The 16,316-nt window shown below is 34.4% G+C and overlaps 1 protein-coding gene across 3 annotated transcripts in view; it reads right to left on the reverse strand.

The window, feature by feature from the left end:
• LOC148949533 (protein gustavus-like) overlaps positions 1–16,316 on the reverse strand; it is an 87,514-nt gene continuing 71,198 nt past the window's right edge. For all 3 annotated transcript variants that reach the window (XM_089093561.1, XM_089093559.1, XM_089093560.1), the window contains exons 5-7: positions 8,393–8,540; positions 3,686–3,844; positions 1–1,718 (exon numbers count right to left, since the gene is read on the reverse strand). In XM_089093561.1, the coding sequence (XP_088949687.1) occupies positions 1,582–1,718; positions 3,686–3,844; positions 8,393–8,540 (444 nt within the window). In that variant the 3' untranslated portion in view covers positions 1–1,581. The remainder of the gene's footprint in view (positions 1,719–3,685; positions 3,845–8,392; positions 8,541–16,316) is intronic.

A 16,316-nucleotide genomic window follows, 5' to 3' on the forward strand; every position in this document is an offset into this window, starting at 1 on the left:
CAAGGAAAAATGAATTGTATTTCTTTTAAACTTTATCAACACATTCAATCACTTCAAAGACTTACGCCACACTAATTCGTAACAACAAAATTGCGTTATTACCTATACAATTAAATAAAACAACATAAAAAGAATTTAAGAAAGCTAGGCCGTCCAAAACCCAAAAATACTTACATTTCGCACAATTTCGAATTATAGGATCATCAATTCCACTCTATTTATTGGTGACTGGTCTATTCATTGTATTGACCCAAGAAACCACTAGGCTTCTATATGCACAAATCACTAGAAGTCGGGCTTTTGAACTATTTTAATAATCAAGTAAATTAAAATAATTATTATAATTATCAATTTTTCAGTTTAAAAAAAAAAATTCAAGAGCGTCTGTTTTTTGTTTTAAAGTAAGTTTATTGTTTTAAAGCAAGTCTATAGTGATGTATATTTCCCTAAAATTGTTTCCAATCGTCTTTCCAAGAATTTCTTTGTTCCTTATTCCGATTATTACCGAATTTCGAGTTTGCATGATTTTTTTGGTTTAACAGTTGAACAATTTTCAGTCAACCATAATCCTCACTATAAGTACTTCAATGTACTTTCAATAGTTTTGATGGTTGAAATGAGGTTGCCAATACTAACATGGTGCAGTAGTGGTATTTTCAGAACTTCGTAATTTCCAAATACAAGTCTTACAACTGTCTTTTTTTCTGACACAAAACAGTACACACAAGACAGATGCAACAAAACACAGAACCTTTCATATAAAACTAGTCAGTTACTTCTTTCACTAAAAAAAAACAGAGAGAGAGAGAGAAAAAAAAAAATCGTTCTTCTTGCTTCATTTCATCTACAGTGAAAGACGCCCCTGCCAAGCATTTTTTGTGCTAAGATAACATAGCAGGGGGAGTCTAAATTTGTTGTTTTTATCTGCGACTCACTTCGTTTTCCGGTTCAGAATAGAACACAAACTAGAATGTTCCTTCTACCCCTCCCCTCACAAGAAAACTTTACAGCTGCTGAAAACTTCAATTCAACACTAAGTGTGTTATGATTCTGGACAACCAAGCTAGCTATAAAGACTTGAACGACGATTTTTATCGACAAAACAAAGTAAAAAATCACGTTGAAATAGAGAATAATGACGTTTATATACCAATCTGAAGTCGAACTTTGAAAATTCTTAAGTACTACCAAGAACAAGTATAAAAAAGCAAAAGAAAAAGACACAATGTAAAATAACAAAGAAATTAAGCCTATTCATAACGTTTCTTCGCCAAATACACTCGATATAGTGAACTGGGGTCAGAAAAAACCCCTGAAAGTTAGGTAAGGACTAGAATTTTATCTCTAAATATACACTAAATTCATCACTGACCACACAGATTTTATTCACAGTGGTAGTCAGAGAAAAAACCGACTATTCAAGACAGCAGTAGCCACAATTTTACAGCAATAGTAAAGGCTTGATCACTGTAGTTTATTAATACTGCAGGATAATGTGGCAACACTGAACACAAATCACTAATATGGCAACGTCAGAGATCTGCCACTATCAATGCCCTCTGTAAGAGTTTAACATCCTTGTTACCGTCTATCTTGATAAAGAAGGTAGGAAATAAGAGCCTGAGGCAGGTCCAGCTCCTGAACACGATCTAATCGTTGTTTCCCTACATTTTGGCGAATGACACGACGACATAAGTCCATCAGTGGTAATGGTTCAGCTACAAATATAAAAGAAAACTTATTATTATACTGGTTGGTAGTTTCTCATTTTATTTTAATTTCAATGAAACAAAAATTAAGTTTATCCCCCCCCCCCCCCCAAAAAAAAAGAAACGAGTCAGAAGGTGGAACACTTTTTAACTTCATAGAAAATTTTAAATTTTTTCTCACAAACAAAATAATTCTAAACATAAAAGAACAAAATAAAAAAAGAGCATATAAATAAGACAGCATTAAAAATATAGAAAAAGGTGAATAAAGGAGGCAATAAAAATACTAAGTAAAGAGTGAGAGAGATTAAGTAAGGATTTTTAGCCAAAGTGAGTTCTGACACTGCTATTGGACCTATTCATAAGTCTTGAGCAGGTGTATAAAATTACAGCAGTATTAACCACTAGGCTGAAGTCCAATGGAACCCATTATTGATATGAAAACTCATTGTTTTTTAAATACAACTGATAAATTACATTGCTGAATACTTCATTTGCTCAGGGGCCTCATAATATAATCTAGCGTAGCCCTGCGTATATTAGCGCGGAGATGGACGAACACATAGTTAAATGATCCAGAGATAAAGATTATGCTAAAACAAAACACGAAAGAAAATATTGCATGTTTCCATAGCTTTGTAGCAGAGTGAAATAATAATAATAAAAAAGTCTGATCATCAGAAAATATAGCAGAATGTTGCAGCTTGAATTTGAAATACATCAATTACAATTATGGTAGTTATTGTTCGAGCTCGAGAGACTGCAATGTTTTTTCCCAATCATGGCTGATTGTCCCTTCTGGGGTAAATAGGCACCTGAGAGTCCAATCTGTGCATAAAGAACCCATTGGACAATATTCCAGATTTTCTAATTTTATTTTGGAAAAAGTACAAGGTATGGTACGACCTTCCGTTTTGAGGCCGATATAAAAATTATAATAATCATTATTAATTTTTACATTTAAACGATTTTAGTCTGACCTGGTTCACAAAGAAAATACTACCAAAAATGTCAACATGGTTTCAACTGGTGGAAGAACAACTAATTTTGTTATTTGTTTAAGTCATGTCTATGTTGTCCCAACGATTTTCTCTCAACTTGGTATAGAAAAGGAGGTACTTGTCCATTAGCCGGAACCCGTGCAATATATTGTATATGGAAGATGCTTAAGAAACTAGTCAAACTAGTCCTGCTAATGAAATAAAACAAAATATGATGAAAATATTATAGTTTAGACACAAATTTTGGCTATATATTTGCACACTAGGGGGGTGGGGCAAAGCATAGCATATATTAAATACGTAACCTAACCTAGGTACCTTTTCCCCCCTAAACCCAAAAAAAAACCTAAACCCTATTGAAAGAACCCGTTTGACTAGTTTCTTAAGTATCTTCCGTATACAGTATATGGCGTGGGTTCCGGCTGATTTACAAGTACCGAACAGGATGGGTACTTTTTTGCCTGTCTAGAGGAGGTTTTTCATTACCGATTGGATTACAAAAAATAGCATTTCAATTTAAAAATTTGGATTTTCATTGACGATCTAATCGCAAAAAATTTGGTGTTTATTAATAATCCAGTGTAATCCATATTCTCAAATCGATGGCCTCAGTATAGAACAAGATTCTACTCGTAAAAATTTCATTCGTGGAAGTAGAAAAAATAAAATGTTAAACATCAGATGAAAAAAGAAAAACAGAATGCACAATTAAACAAGAAAATAATATAGAAACCTTTTCGACATTTAGAACAGCCTTCTATCTTACACAAATTAGCTTCATATACGAACCTTTACAGGCCTATTAACATAAAAGTACTGTTTAAGTACCTTCAGAACAATATTCTTTGCATTTGCAAGATTCATTGCGTTTTAATCAAGAGAAAATTGCATTTTAATCTCTGAAATTTCAATTTACGAGAAATTGGTTTGCTGGAAGAAAAAAAAATCTAAAGAAGAAAAACTGAACAAGCTTACGATCGAGGCCTCCAATATATCGCATAGTGATTTCACAGTGTCCCCAAACAGCGGAGACGACTGGATACAACTTCTTCCCTTTGAGACCACGAAAAGCCACCCCTAAATATTGACCATCCACAACAAAAGACATGGTACCTTCATCCATATCAAGTACAACTGAAAATAAAAGCTTCACATTAAATAAAATATCAAAAATGTTCTTTAGCTAGACATAGCCACGTAACAAACATACACTAGTAATGTAAAGAAAACAACACAATAAAATGAAGAAAATTAAAGGGAGCCTATAAATCAAGACCCTCGTATTACGAGAATTAATTACCCTCAAAACAAGAATATGTAATTAAATGATATAGAATCTAAGAAATATAGAATTAGATTGGTGTTGTACATACATTCTTACAGCACAGCCGACAGGATTTCCAGCCCCATCTAGACATAGGTCTAGATGGTAGTCTCCTTACGCAGGTGTTTTACATTTAGGCATGTTACTGCATATATACTTCCTTTTTTCATAATTCATCCTCTTAATCAATAGGGAGAAAAAACAGGGAGTATATCTATATTCTTTGTATATATACCAATATAGATATAGGAACATCATGGGAGGGTGTAAAAACTTTACATAGATCGGGATGAAGGGGGGGGGGCGTGCACAGCTGTGTTGACCTCAGGCGGCTTGGTGCATCTTGGCGGCTTGGAAACTTCCAAAAGGTCTCATTCCTTCGTTGATATATGATAAAATGAAAAGAAAATATTTTCCAACTAAAAGTATCAGGGTAATACTCACTTAAAATTAATTTCACAAGAACCCCAAACCATACTCGCAACAGAAATAACCAAGAGGGGGGAGGGGGTAAGAAAAATCCCATGTCAAATCTTGATGAAAAGAACATTTAAAATGAGTAAAATCGAGATTCTTTTTTTTTTGCCCAAAGAGGTGCGCTTCGAATGTATCATTCCCTGATTGGTATCTAATAAGAAAATGACAGAAAAATATGTTCCAACTCGAAGTATATTATCTTATAGCATCTTAAAGTAACTTCATAAAAACCCAACGCCAAACAAATAACGGGAATATCCTTAATACTGCCGAACTCAAATTTGGTCCCATCCGACAGTAAACGCCGAAAGCAATAGTCAAACCATCTTTTTTCGGTTAATGAGTCAAAGTATAATCAAAATAAAGCATGTCTTACGAAATTCAGTACTTAAAGAACACGTTTTCACAATGCTAGCAAACAAACTTTTTTTTTGTGTCAGCCCAAAAAAAAACAAAAAACAGAAGAGTCAAGGCTTTCAACCCAACCGCAATGTCAAGTGCAAAGTAATGCATGAAACCAGTCCGTTGATTCAAGTCATGCGTGGAACTCATCTCTTGATGGTAATGACCAAGCAATAGTTTTGGCTATACCATTTTACTACCATATTTATTTTTATTACTAGATATCTGAAACTGACTTGCTTGAGGCATTGCTTATGAGGAACCTGACAGACAAAATGTGCAAATACATTTCTTTCATGAATTTTGGAAACATACAGATTAGGTAGTTCCGGTTCCAGGTTAAAAGACGTGCAGTTGTTCAGACAATACAAAAACTTTGGCTTGAAAATGAGTGAACTCATAAGGCTACTTTTTTTTTAGTTTGCAGCGAACATATAAAACGATATTTTCGTTTAACCTTGAATACTATAATTTCTTTATTTTAATAAACCTGCAATATATTACATATTATACTGCTATATATATATATATATATATATATATATATATATATATATATATATATATATATATATATATATATATATATATATATATATATGGAAGAATCACAAAGACTTATTATTAACACCCGCCCCCCCTCAAAAAAAAAAAAATACTTCTTTTATTACAACAAAAGAAATCTTGACTCTTAAAACTACTATATCGTCTCATCCGTGGAATACCAGGATAAATTCGAAAATCCAGGTTTAAAAAAAAAAAAAAAAGTTTTTGACATTATTTTTTCCGAGGGCATAATAATTATGGTTATTGTCCCAATTCTCTGATAGTTTAACTAGTGTATCTAAAAACCGGGCAGGGTGTGACTAGTTTTCATAATAATAGACCGGGTTGCCAAGCTACAATAATTTCCGAACATAAAAAGCCTTTGAGATTAGGCTTTGGGTCCTTATCTTGAAACGCTGCGGTTTCAGTTCAGGTTTGGAAGTAGTAGTGTGGATTTTCGGTTATTTCTTGTCAGTAGAGTACTTCTGGCCTTTTTTGTCGCTGATTTTTATCACTTTATTGACTAGTTAAATGCTTAAACTTGTTAACCACCTTCTTATGGTTGGTTAACTGAGACCAACTCTAAAAAAAAACTCTTGAAATTTTAAAATCATTACCTTTTTTTTTCGTTTCAAGAAGTCCAACCTTTTTCAAAAAGAGAAAAGTCAACAGACCTTTATTCCTTCCGGTTTACATTAATGTAAATAATTGACCTTAGGCATATGGGTCGCAATGATCAGAAGCGTCAAAAGTGGGCCAAAAAGAAAATGAATTGCGCTTCCATACGAAAGATATTTTATTCATTAGTTAACAGAGTTCAATCAAATGTATACAAAAATATAAAAATAAAACTTAGAAGGAATATATACGTATTAAATAAACAAATAATAAAATAATTAGGTTTTCCTGACAAAACAGACAATTAGGCTCAAAGCTACTGCCAGAAGGGTCGTGAAGTGACTGACGTTTTTCCCAAACCCACTTTTTACGGGAGGGGGTGTCATGACCATAAAAAGGGAGATAAACCATGATATAAACGATTATTCTATGGTTTATCATTATATATTATTACAGCAGCCATTCGGATTTCAAGTGTTTTATCATTGCAGTATGAAGATAACACTATTTTACAAACAGAGAGAACAGTTTGAACCCACAAACTTTCTGTCTGACTTGTAACAAAGTAACAAAAATAGATACAACATTTTTTGTTGTGTTTTGTAAAGTATTTATTTGTACCCCCCGCCCCCCCCAACAAAAAATTATGAATATGGCCTTGTCCAAAAGCCAAGATCTTAGTTGTTCTTTTCACAAACCCAGATATGCTTCTTTTAAAACCGGTAACTCATTTCATCGGGCAGTTAAGTATGCTAGGCGAATAAAATATTTAGGATGAGTTTCAAGCGAACCTTAATGATGATTATCATTCAAAGCTAGTCTTAATAATTTTAGTGAAATTGCCAATTATCTAATTAAGTTTAACTGGACATTGATATAAAAAAATATTGATCGTAAATTATTCTTATAGTTACATTAATAGTTATTTATTTCCCTCAAAATCAAAAAGTATTATGGATAATTGAATAGCGTTGCAAAAACAGCCAACAAGTCAAAGCAACAATTTACGAAAAAACAATAGGCCTAGACAAATAAATGAAAAGATAGACAAAACTGGAATTCTGAAAAAAATCGGACTTGTTTACATCTTATTGTTAAAATCTTAATTTACGTATTTTTGACTTAATACCTCAAATTATGTATTTTTTTCAAAGACCACACTGCCTTTCTATGATGAGCAAATAAACGTACAAATGGGGATAAGTCCATTTATTAGACAGTGAAAACATACAAAAGTCTATATGTTTCGATCATATTTGTCTGTTCTTAATTTACGTAGCAAGCAGGTTACCTTTTTGCAAATTGCCTTGTTTTGGTAGCTCATCATTTGTGCAATTTAATTTCTGCTACTGGCCAACATAGGATTTGCAAATGCTAGCAAAAATTTTTGTTTCTAACTCCAAGTTAGTTGCATTCATTTGTTGTACGATATTTAATTATTTGCCTAATTGGGAAGGTCTTCCTAATTACTATTTGATGTTCTCTACCTTTTTTTCTGTTCTTCTAGAGCTTTTTATTTTGTTCCTTGAAAGGCAACTAGCCGAAGTCAAATTATATTAGCACATTTTGACGGTAACTCCGCTATACTCCCCCCCCCCAATGTGCAAATACATAGCCAAAATTCCATCCGTGTAGCCATAAACTGAATTAACGTTGACGAAATCAAGAAACGGAAAAAACGGGAAAATATTTAATTTGGTCTATATATTTGCACAATGGGAGGTTGGGGGTAAAATATGGTGAAATCACCGTCAAAATGTGGTAACTAGAATTGTTCTGCATATTATGAAGTAAAAATTGTATTCTTAACATATTTCCATTTCAGCAGCTCCAATTCTAGGCTTATACCAAAGTCAATTTGAATTATCGAGGCAATGAGGTCAAAACAGTTCAGATATTCCTTTTTCCTTGAATTCGTAACAGTGAAGGTCAAATGAGTCTGACACAACAAATTAATTGGAAAAGAAACTACGCTGAGTTTACTCCTTTTTGAACTTAGCTAATTGAAGAAACTTCAATTAATAGAAGAAAAAGATTCAGCATTAAATCTGACCTAGAGAATATATGTAACTCGAAACCAGAGAGGAAATAGGGAGGAGGTAGAGGAGAAAAAATAATTAGGTAGACAGGGCTGTATCTAGGATTTTTGTTCGGAGGGAGAGAATTTGTTTTGTTTTTTCTTACAATTTTTTTTTAAACGCATCGAAAATTTATTTACGTGTATTTTATTACGTTTTTATGAGTTGGAAAAACATTCCAAGGGGGGTTAGCCCCCCTCCTCCTGGATACGGCCTTGGCGGTAAATAACTTCTTACCTAGGAATTTATCTGGTACGACAAATGTTTCGTCATTTTTTAGCGATGCTGGATATGTAACACCACCATTATTGTTTCTATTATCATGAAATAGTTTATTTCGTCCGAGATCCCAGCCCCATGAATGTTCGTTGCTACCAATCAAGCTCTGAAAAATATAATCAAATATTATTACACTATCGATTTCTAATAACCATCATATACGTAAAGGCTAACAATTCAATAAATCCAATAGCTTTTTAAAACAGAATAGCCAAAAAAATTGTGCATTAGATCTAAATCTAAAATTGTTCCGGTTACTGAGAAGATGAAGAAAAACTAGGGTCCATCCTTCAAAATTTTCCTTGCAACTTTTCAATTTGGAAGTTGTTCAGCATTGAGCTGAAATTCCACCCACTTTCAGAAGATGAGAAATAAAATAGAATTGTAAAGTATTTAACATCAATTCGAGAAGCTTTTCCGGGTATCTCATTTCTTAGTTATTTGGGCATTTATGTGTCAACGAGAGCATTCCAGGGGGGCTCTTGGGACTAAAGCTAGTCGTGGGAAAGGGCCCGTACCCAGGCATGGCTCAACAACCAATAGCTGGAACTTCCATTCCTGAAAAGTTATAATCTTGGTTCATATCTAAAGGCAGTCCATCTTTTGCATTTGTCGTAGCTAGTTTTTCTTGTGCTACCTTATTTTCTCTATGTGTATTCTCACGTTATTTAATAAAGATTATGTACCAACGTTTATCGTCTATCTTTGGAATTTACGTAAACCGCTACATCTGCCAATATAAAAGGCATACAAATAAAGAACTAAAAAGAGGTTTACAGAGTGGTGACAATAGAGGTTTACAGAGTGGTGGCAAGCGGTTAAAACTACTGGAGCATATATCACTAGGGGAAAACCTCCAAGTGACATTTGAGTGACCGTTATAAGTACTGACGACATCTTACGCTAAATATTGACAACATATTGAAGAGCTATTTCGCCCGCTACCAAAATTGCTTGTGATATTGAGCCACAAATACTGCAAAAGACTGATTAAAAAGACATCGAAACGCTACGAGCTATTGAACTTTCTTCTATTCAAAGCACCTTCTTAAAAAAACACTTTCGTTTAAATGAACATTTTGAAATAGGCTGTTACACAATGCCTAATATGGATTTCCTCGCGATAGCTTCTACCTACTAATTCCAATTTCTACAACTGAGAGTCTCCGGTTGATTTCCACCTTCGCTTAGCCATTCTACGTTTGGTGTTTTTTTTTACCTGATTTTATACAGTCGACGTGTGATCTACATTTGACAGTTTCCAACCAAAATTTAACATTTTGAATTCGATAATCGAAAATTAATTCTCAATTGTGATTACATTTGACGCTAGTGATTTAATTGAGACCAACTACAATTGGATTTGGAACGGACTATCTTTCGTCAGTGATTTAGCAAGACTAAACAACCCAGTAAATTTTATTAGACCCTTGTTGTTAGAAGTGAAGTTATTGCCCAAAATTTAGCGTCCGTAATTAAAGAACGGTGTTTAAAACAAATATTTGAATTTTTAGAGTAATTGCTTTTTCAGATTTTGATATCAATATGTCAGTTTTTATTCCTATTCTCGATCCGGCGGAAACTGGATATAACAAAAAGGTTGCTTTTGATTTTGTAAAACAGTGGAGGGAAAATGGCATATTTCCACTTGTTTTATTTGACTCCCCTCAATTATAAATTTGTCAAGTTTAAAACGTGGATTACTTGTAGCATATGCCCCAGGCAAAATGGTTGCAGAGTTTGTAGGCGTGGCTCAATTTAAGGATGAAAGGGCATATCTATTCTATAGAAGGATGCAAAAATTAGGAAGGTCATGTAGGGTGTCCTTAGAAGCCAGGGATGATGGTGTAGTCCTTGGAAGATTTGTTCTTAATTTATTTAAGGAGGGGATCAGACCGTACTACAAACGGTATTTGTTAGAGAATAATGCAGAATTTTTTTTTGTTTAGGTGATGGGTACAAGGCTGCAAAGTAATATGAGCAGATAAAACAGATAGTGGGGTAAGGAGACACGTCTTCTTTTTCCGATGAATTTTTTTTCTGCGCTGACGAGGGTGAAATTTGGACTCAATGATAATGGTTTTGTTACACTGCGAGATGGTATTGATGCCTCGCAGGGCGGTTTGGCTACCCAGGAAAAGGGAGCTGGTTTTGAGGTCCCGTGGGATGGTACCGATGCCTCACGGGATGTTTTTTTTTTTTTTTCACTGCGAGATTGTACTGATTCCTCGCAGGGCGGTTTGGCTACCCAGGAAAAGGGAGCTGGTTTTGAGGTCTCGTGGGATGGTACTGATGCCTCACGGGATGGGTTTTTTTTTGTTGCACTGCGAGATGGTACTGATGCCTCGCAGGGCGGTTTGGCTACCCAGGAAAAGGGAGCTGGTTTTGAGGTCCCGTGGGATGAGAAAAAAATAGGTGGAAAGGGGGCTGGTTTTGAGGTCCAGTGGGATGAGGTTGATGCCTCACGGGATGGTTTTAATGCGTAGCGCTAATAGTTATGTAGAGATATCAACAGTAGTACTGCCATTTGTCGAACCACAAGTTATTAGAGCAAAACCAAATAGGTCAAAACCGAGGCGTTCCATAGCAATAAAACCCCGAGGATTTTATTGGTAATAATATCTTGACGTCATTGCAGCATGGTAGGCCAATAAAACTGCAATGTTTGAAATATCTATTCCATTATTTATAAGTTTATGCAATTTCATTTATTTGTCGCCGGTATTTTCAGGATTAATTAGCCTTTCTCGGTCATTCCTTTTGCCCTAATCCGAAGTTTATACATAATCCCAACCTTCCTTGTCCTCATCAAAATTCATTGGTATGGGGAACAAGTCTATTTTAAAGTATACAAGGAAAAATGAAGTGTTAAAATATCCAGTTTCCGACTACTGTTGTTAGTGTGGTTCGTTTATACTATGTAAGTTTTTACTTATGCAAGTATTGTGTAGTGTTTGTATTACGTAATTGTTTACTAGTTCATGCTGTAGAATATTAGTAGGCGAGAAGTGAATGATTTGGGAAGGGAATGTTTTGAATTCAATTAAAGTTTGGGGGTTTAATGAGAAGGGGATAAGCCAAATTTGGGAAATTTAACTTAAAACAGGGGGGAGAATCTGTAAAGTATTTAACATCAATTCGAGAAGCTTTTCCGGGTATCTCATTTCTTAGTTATTTGGGCATTTATGTGTCAACGAGAGCATTCCAGGGGGGCTCTTGGGACTAAAGCTAGTCGTGGGAAAGGGCCCGTTCCCAGGCATGGTTGAACAACCAATAGCTGGATTTCCGTTCCAGGAAAGTTATAGTCTTGGTTCATTTCTAAAGGGAGTCCATCTTTCGCCTTCGTCGTAGCTAGTTGTTCTTGTGCTACCTTATTTTCTCTAAGTGTATTCTCACGTTATTTAATAAAGACCATGTACCAACGTTTATCGTCTATCTTTGGAATTTACGTAAACCGCTAAATCTGCCAATATAAAAGGCATACAAATAAAGAACTAAAAAGAGGTTTACAGAGTGGTGACAATAAAGGTTTACAGAATAATGGGAATAATGGGAGAAAATAGGAAAGAATAGAAAAAGAATAGAGCTGAAATTCCACCCACTTTCAGAAGTGGGAAAATAAAATAGAATAATGGGAATAATGGGAGAAAATAGAAAATTAAGTGCACTAAAACTCGAAAGACCACAACCTTTTTGCACTCTTCGGAATATTCCACGATACCAGCAACAAGCAGGTACCCACAAATTTGTTTCGGGAGAAAGGATGTTATATATTCGAAAAAACTCATTAAACAGATTAATTGTATGACAACTTTTGTAAATTGTAGGAAAAATGGTAAAAATCATGACATTTTGATGGTGGTACGAGCTCGAAGGTCTCTCTTGCGTACTTTCCAGAGGAATGAAGAGCAAGGCCCTGTAAGATTTGTTGCATGGACATCAGCCCTGTATATCCATATATACAGCTTTTAGGTCAGACTGGCTGAATTGGAAACATACACCCAAGGCAGTAGAGAGGCCAATGAAAACAATCCTCAGAAATTATTAGGACGGACACAGGATTTAGTAGCCCTGTACAATGAAACTGCAATTAAAAACAGACAGTTTACATTTCCAGCCTCAGCCATTCATAGAAGGAATTGTCCTATCTTGTATTCAATCCCAGAAATGTGTCTGCGCAAAACAAGGAGAGAAAAAAAACTTCAATCAATTGCACATTCTCAATGACTATCTTTATCTTATCACGAACTTAAGTTCGTGAGCAAAACAATACAAATGAAAGTTCCCCCACTTTTGGTTGAAAATAAAGAACTATTCAGAAAAAAACCTTCCAACCAATCTTCCTTTATCGCGCACGAGATTTCCTAGATAATTCTCCCACCTCTCTCAGGATAGAACACCCTTGGCAAGAAAGGGATTTCTAGAATGTCAATATATTGATCCGAGCCTTGCCCTGCACTAGTGGTTTTAGAAATTTTCCCTAACAGGAAAGTTGTCATGGAGGAACAAAAATCGATTCTTGCCAATTCCTTTCTCCCCTTCTATTTTCTTTGACCTTTTTTCTTTCTAAATCAGATACAATCGTCTGCGAATAGCACAGACGTAACCATAAGTGTGAAAGCGTTGAAGTTAAACTAGGGTAGCCATCTATTAAAAAAGGAATTTATATGTAAAAAACATTACTGAAGAAGGTGCTAATAATATATAATATAACTCATCGACAGTACATTATTAAGGGCTGATATGTGGAACTTAGTGATTTAATTTTTTTTTTCATACTGTCTAACGGAATGGAAAAGAGAAGATAGCGAACAAACAACAATTAACCAGCCAAAGTTAAAAATAATAAACATAAAAATCATATTCTGGGCTACATATATATATCGCCGAGTTAAACTCTGAGGTCTTGCAATTATCATCAAAACGAAATTGCGTATTCTTCTAAGCTAGAGGAACATGTATACCTGAAGTGCTATATTCAGAGTGAATCGCTCGGGCTATCATTTAAAATTTAACAATACCTGAAAAATCACTTCCACAAAATCTCAGTATTTGAAAAAAAAATAAATCCCAAAATAAAATCATAACAATATCCCTATTTGCCCCTGGATGTCACATAGCCTCATTGTCTCCTCATATCGTAAAAACAAATTATATAAGTTAGCCTGTAAGACCCGTAGTGATATTGACCTATCTAATTATAAACATTATAAAAACTTATACACTAAACTCATCCGTGAAGCGAAGAAAAATTATTATTATACAAAAATTCTCAATTGCAAAGGAAACCTGAAAAAGATTTGGTCCACCATTAATGATATACTCTCAAAAATAGAAAATCAAAGTCTATACCTATTCGTCTTAAAGACACAAATGGTAGATTAATTGACCCTTTACATGCACCTGATGCATTTAATAATTATTTTTTGAATGTTCCTCATACTGACTCCCGCTCCTCCTCACAGGCTGTATTCCCTTGCTTCAATTTTAGATCCATATTTTTTTGCCCAACTGATAGCAATGAGGTACTTCAAATCATCGGTTCTCTCCCTAATAGTTTTACTCCTGACTGTCTTGGATTAAGTAATAAGCTCCTGAAGACCATATCTCCTTTTGTTTATGAGCCCATCAAGCACATTGCAAACCTATCTTTAGCCCACGGAGTTTTCCCTGATTTACTAAAGTCAGCCCTTGTTATTCCAGTTCTTAAAAAGGGTGATCCAGCTCAGATAGGTAATTATCGTCCAATCTCAATTCTTCCTGTTATATCCAAATTGCTCGAGAGAATTATCTTCAGACGTCTTTCTCCCTTTCTATTTGGCAGCCAGCACTCCGTTTCCTTGATTTATCCTCACCAATAGGGCTTAAGGCCGAAATTCTCAACTTCTCATGCTCCAATTGACGCCACACAGTTCATACGCTCACAACTCGACCTTAAAAAAACTGTATTGGGCTGATTTTTTGATTTTTCTAAGGCCTTTGACATGTTTGATCATTGTATTTTAATAAGTAAATTAAATAGTTACGGTGTTCATGGTGTTCCCCTCTCTTGGTTTGATTCTTATCTATCTGGAAGGGTACAGAGTGAGAGCCTAGGTGGAGTATCCTCTCAGCCCTTACCTGTTCGGAGGGGTGTCCCGCAAGGCTCCGTTCTGGGCCCTATTTTATTTCTCCTGTATATCAATGATCTTGTTATAGACCTGGGCCCGTCAGTGTATCCTGTATTATTTGCTGATGACAGCAACTTTTTCATCACTGGCACCAATCTACCATTGGCAGTAACCTCTGCCCAAGTCCTTCTGAACAGAGTCCAGGCGTGGTGCCTTACGAATAACATGACCATTAATAGCAAAAAAAGTCAAATAGTGTTATTCAGAACCCCCTACAACAAAGACGTTATTCAACCTGCTCTTGGTCTCAGGTACTCCTCCGACATCATCCCAAAAGTGGAGGTTGCCAAGTTTCTTGGTGTATTTATTGACTCATGCTTGTCATTCTCTAATCATATTTCTTACATAACAGCAATAATTTTGAGACAAGTAGCTATGATTAACAGTGTGAATTATTTTCTTCCTCCTGACATCCTAGTTACCCTCTATTATTCCTTTATTTTTCCTTATCTTTCTTATTGCGGATCAGTTTGGGGAAATACAAAACGGTCCTTCATTAAAAAACTCAAATTTGCCCAAAACCGCGCCATTAAAGCAGTTTTTCGGCTTCCCCGTCTATATCCAACTCGTGATTTGTATTCAGATTTTGGCATAGCTCCACTTGATCAAATCATACAAAAACTAAATTTATCGCTTGCTTACTCTGCTTTCCACAATAATCTTCCACCTCAACTCCTAACCTATTATAATATTAATAATTCGGAAGCCCATTGTCTCCGTTCATCCAATAGAGCCTTTAAAATTCCTAAATGCGTTTCTAGTGATGCCCAGCAATCTCCCATTTACAAATCTATTATTCAATGGAACAAAATTCCCTCCAGTGTTGAACTAGCCACAAGTTTCTGCAAGTTGTATAAAAATGTAACAAAACTTGATGGTATAATTTAATATTTCATTTTTAACAAATTTGCTCTAATTAGCCATGTTTTATTCTTCAATTTTTTTTTCTCTTTCAGTGTTACTTTAATTTTTTTTTCTCTTGGTCCTTAACAAGTTATCTTCTAGGATCTTTATTGTTATTGATGTTTGAGTTATGTTTTTATTCGAATAAATTGAAATTGAATTGAATTGAACAATACACAGCCACAAACATATATATATATATATATATATATATATATATATATATATATATATATATATATATATATATATATATATATATATATATATATATATATATATATATATATATATATATATATATATATATATATATATATATATATATATATATATATATATATGTATATATATATACTTATTGTGAATATACTTGTTAATAATGTTCACCAACAGTTTTCCCAAGCTTGGGATTGAAATTTCGACATCTTGGGACAAATCCCAAGGGGTTTCCTCCCTGGTCTAATTATCTGTTTAAAAGTTAACATTAACGTATTTATGAGCAATTTCCGTATCTATTATTGTTATTCATATCCATAACTAAAGGAAATTTTAAAAATCATTTTTGCCTCTTCCAAAAAAGTTGTAGTTTTTTCAACATATGTAGTTTAATGCTACATTAGCAATATAGATAATTGTTTAATATTAACATAAATACTATCTTCTGTCCAGTTTACTAAGTGGAAATAAGTAAACGAAATTTACGTTAATGAAAGGAGAAACCTAAATTTGAGAACAATCGTGTAATAGTACACAACAGCTATCTAATGCCTTAAGCTAAGCAAGTATTTCTCACTGAATAGTCGCTG

Source organism: Artemia sp. Qi Xiang Cuo, chromosome 8, assembly GCF_049724085.1.
Source record: "Artemia sp. Qi Xiang Cuo chromosome 8, ASM4972408v1, whole genome shotgun sequence".
Classification (NCBI taxonomy): Eukaryota; Metazoa; Arthropoda; class Branchiopoda; order Anostraca; family Artemiidae; genus Artemia; species Artemia sp. Qi Xiang Cuo.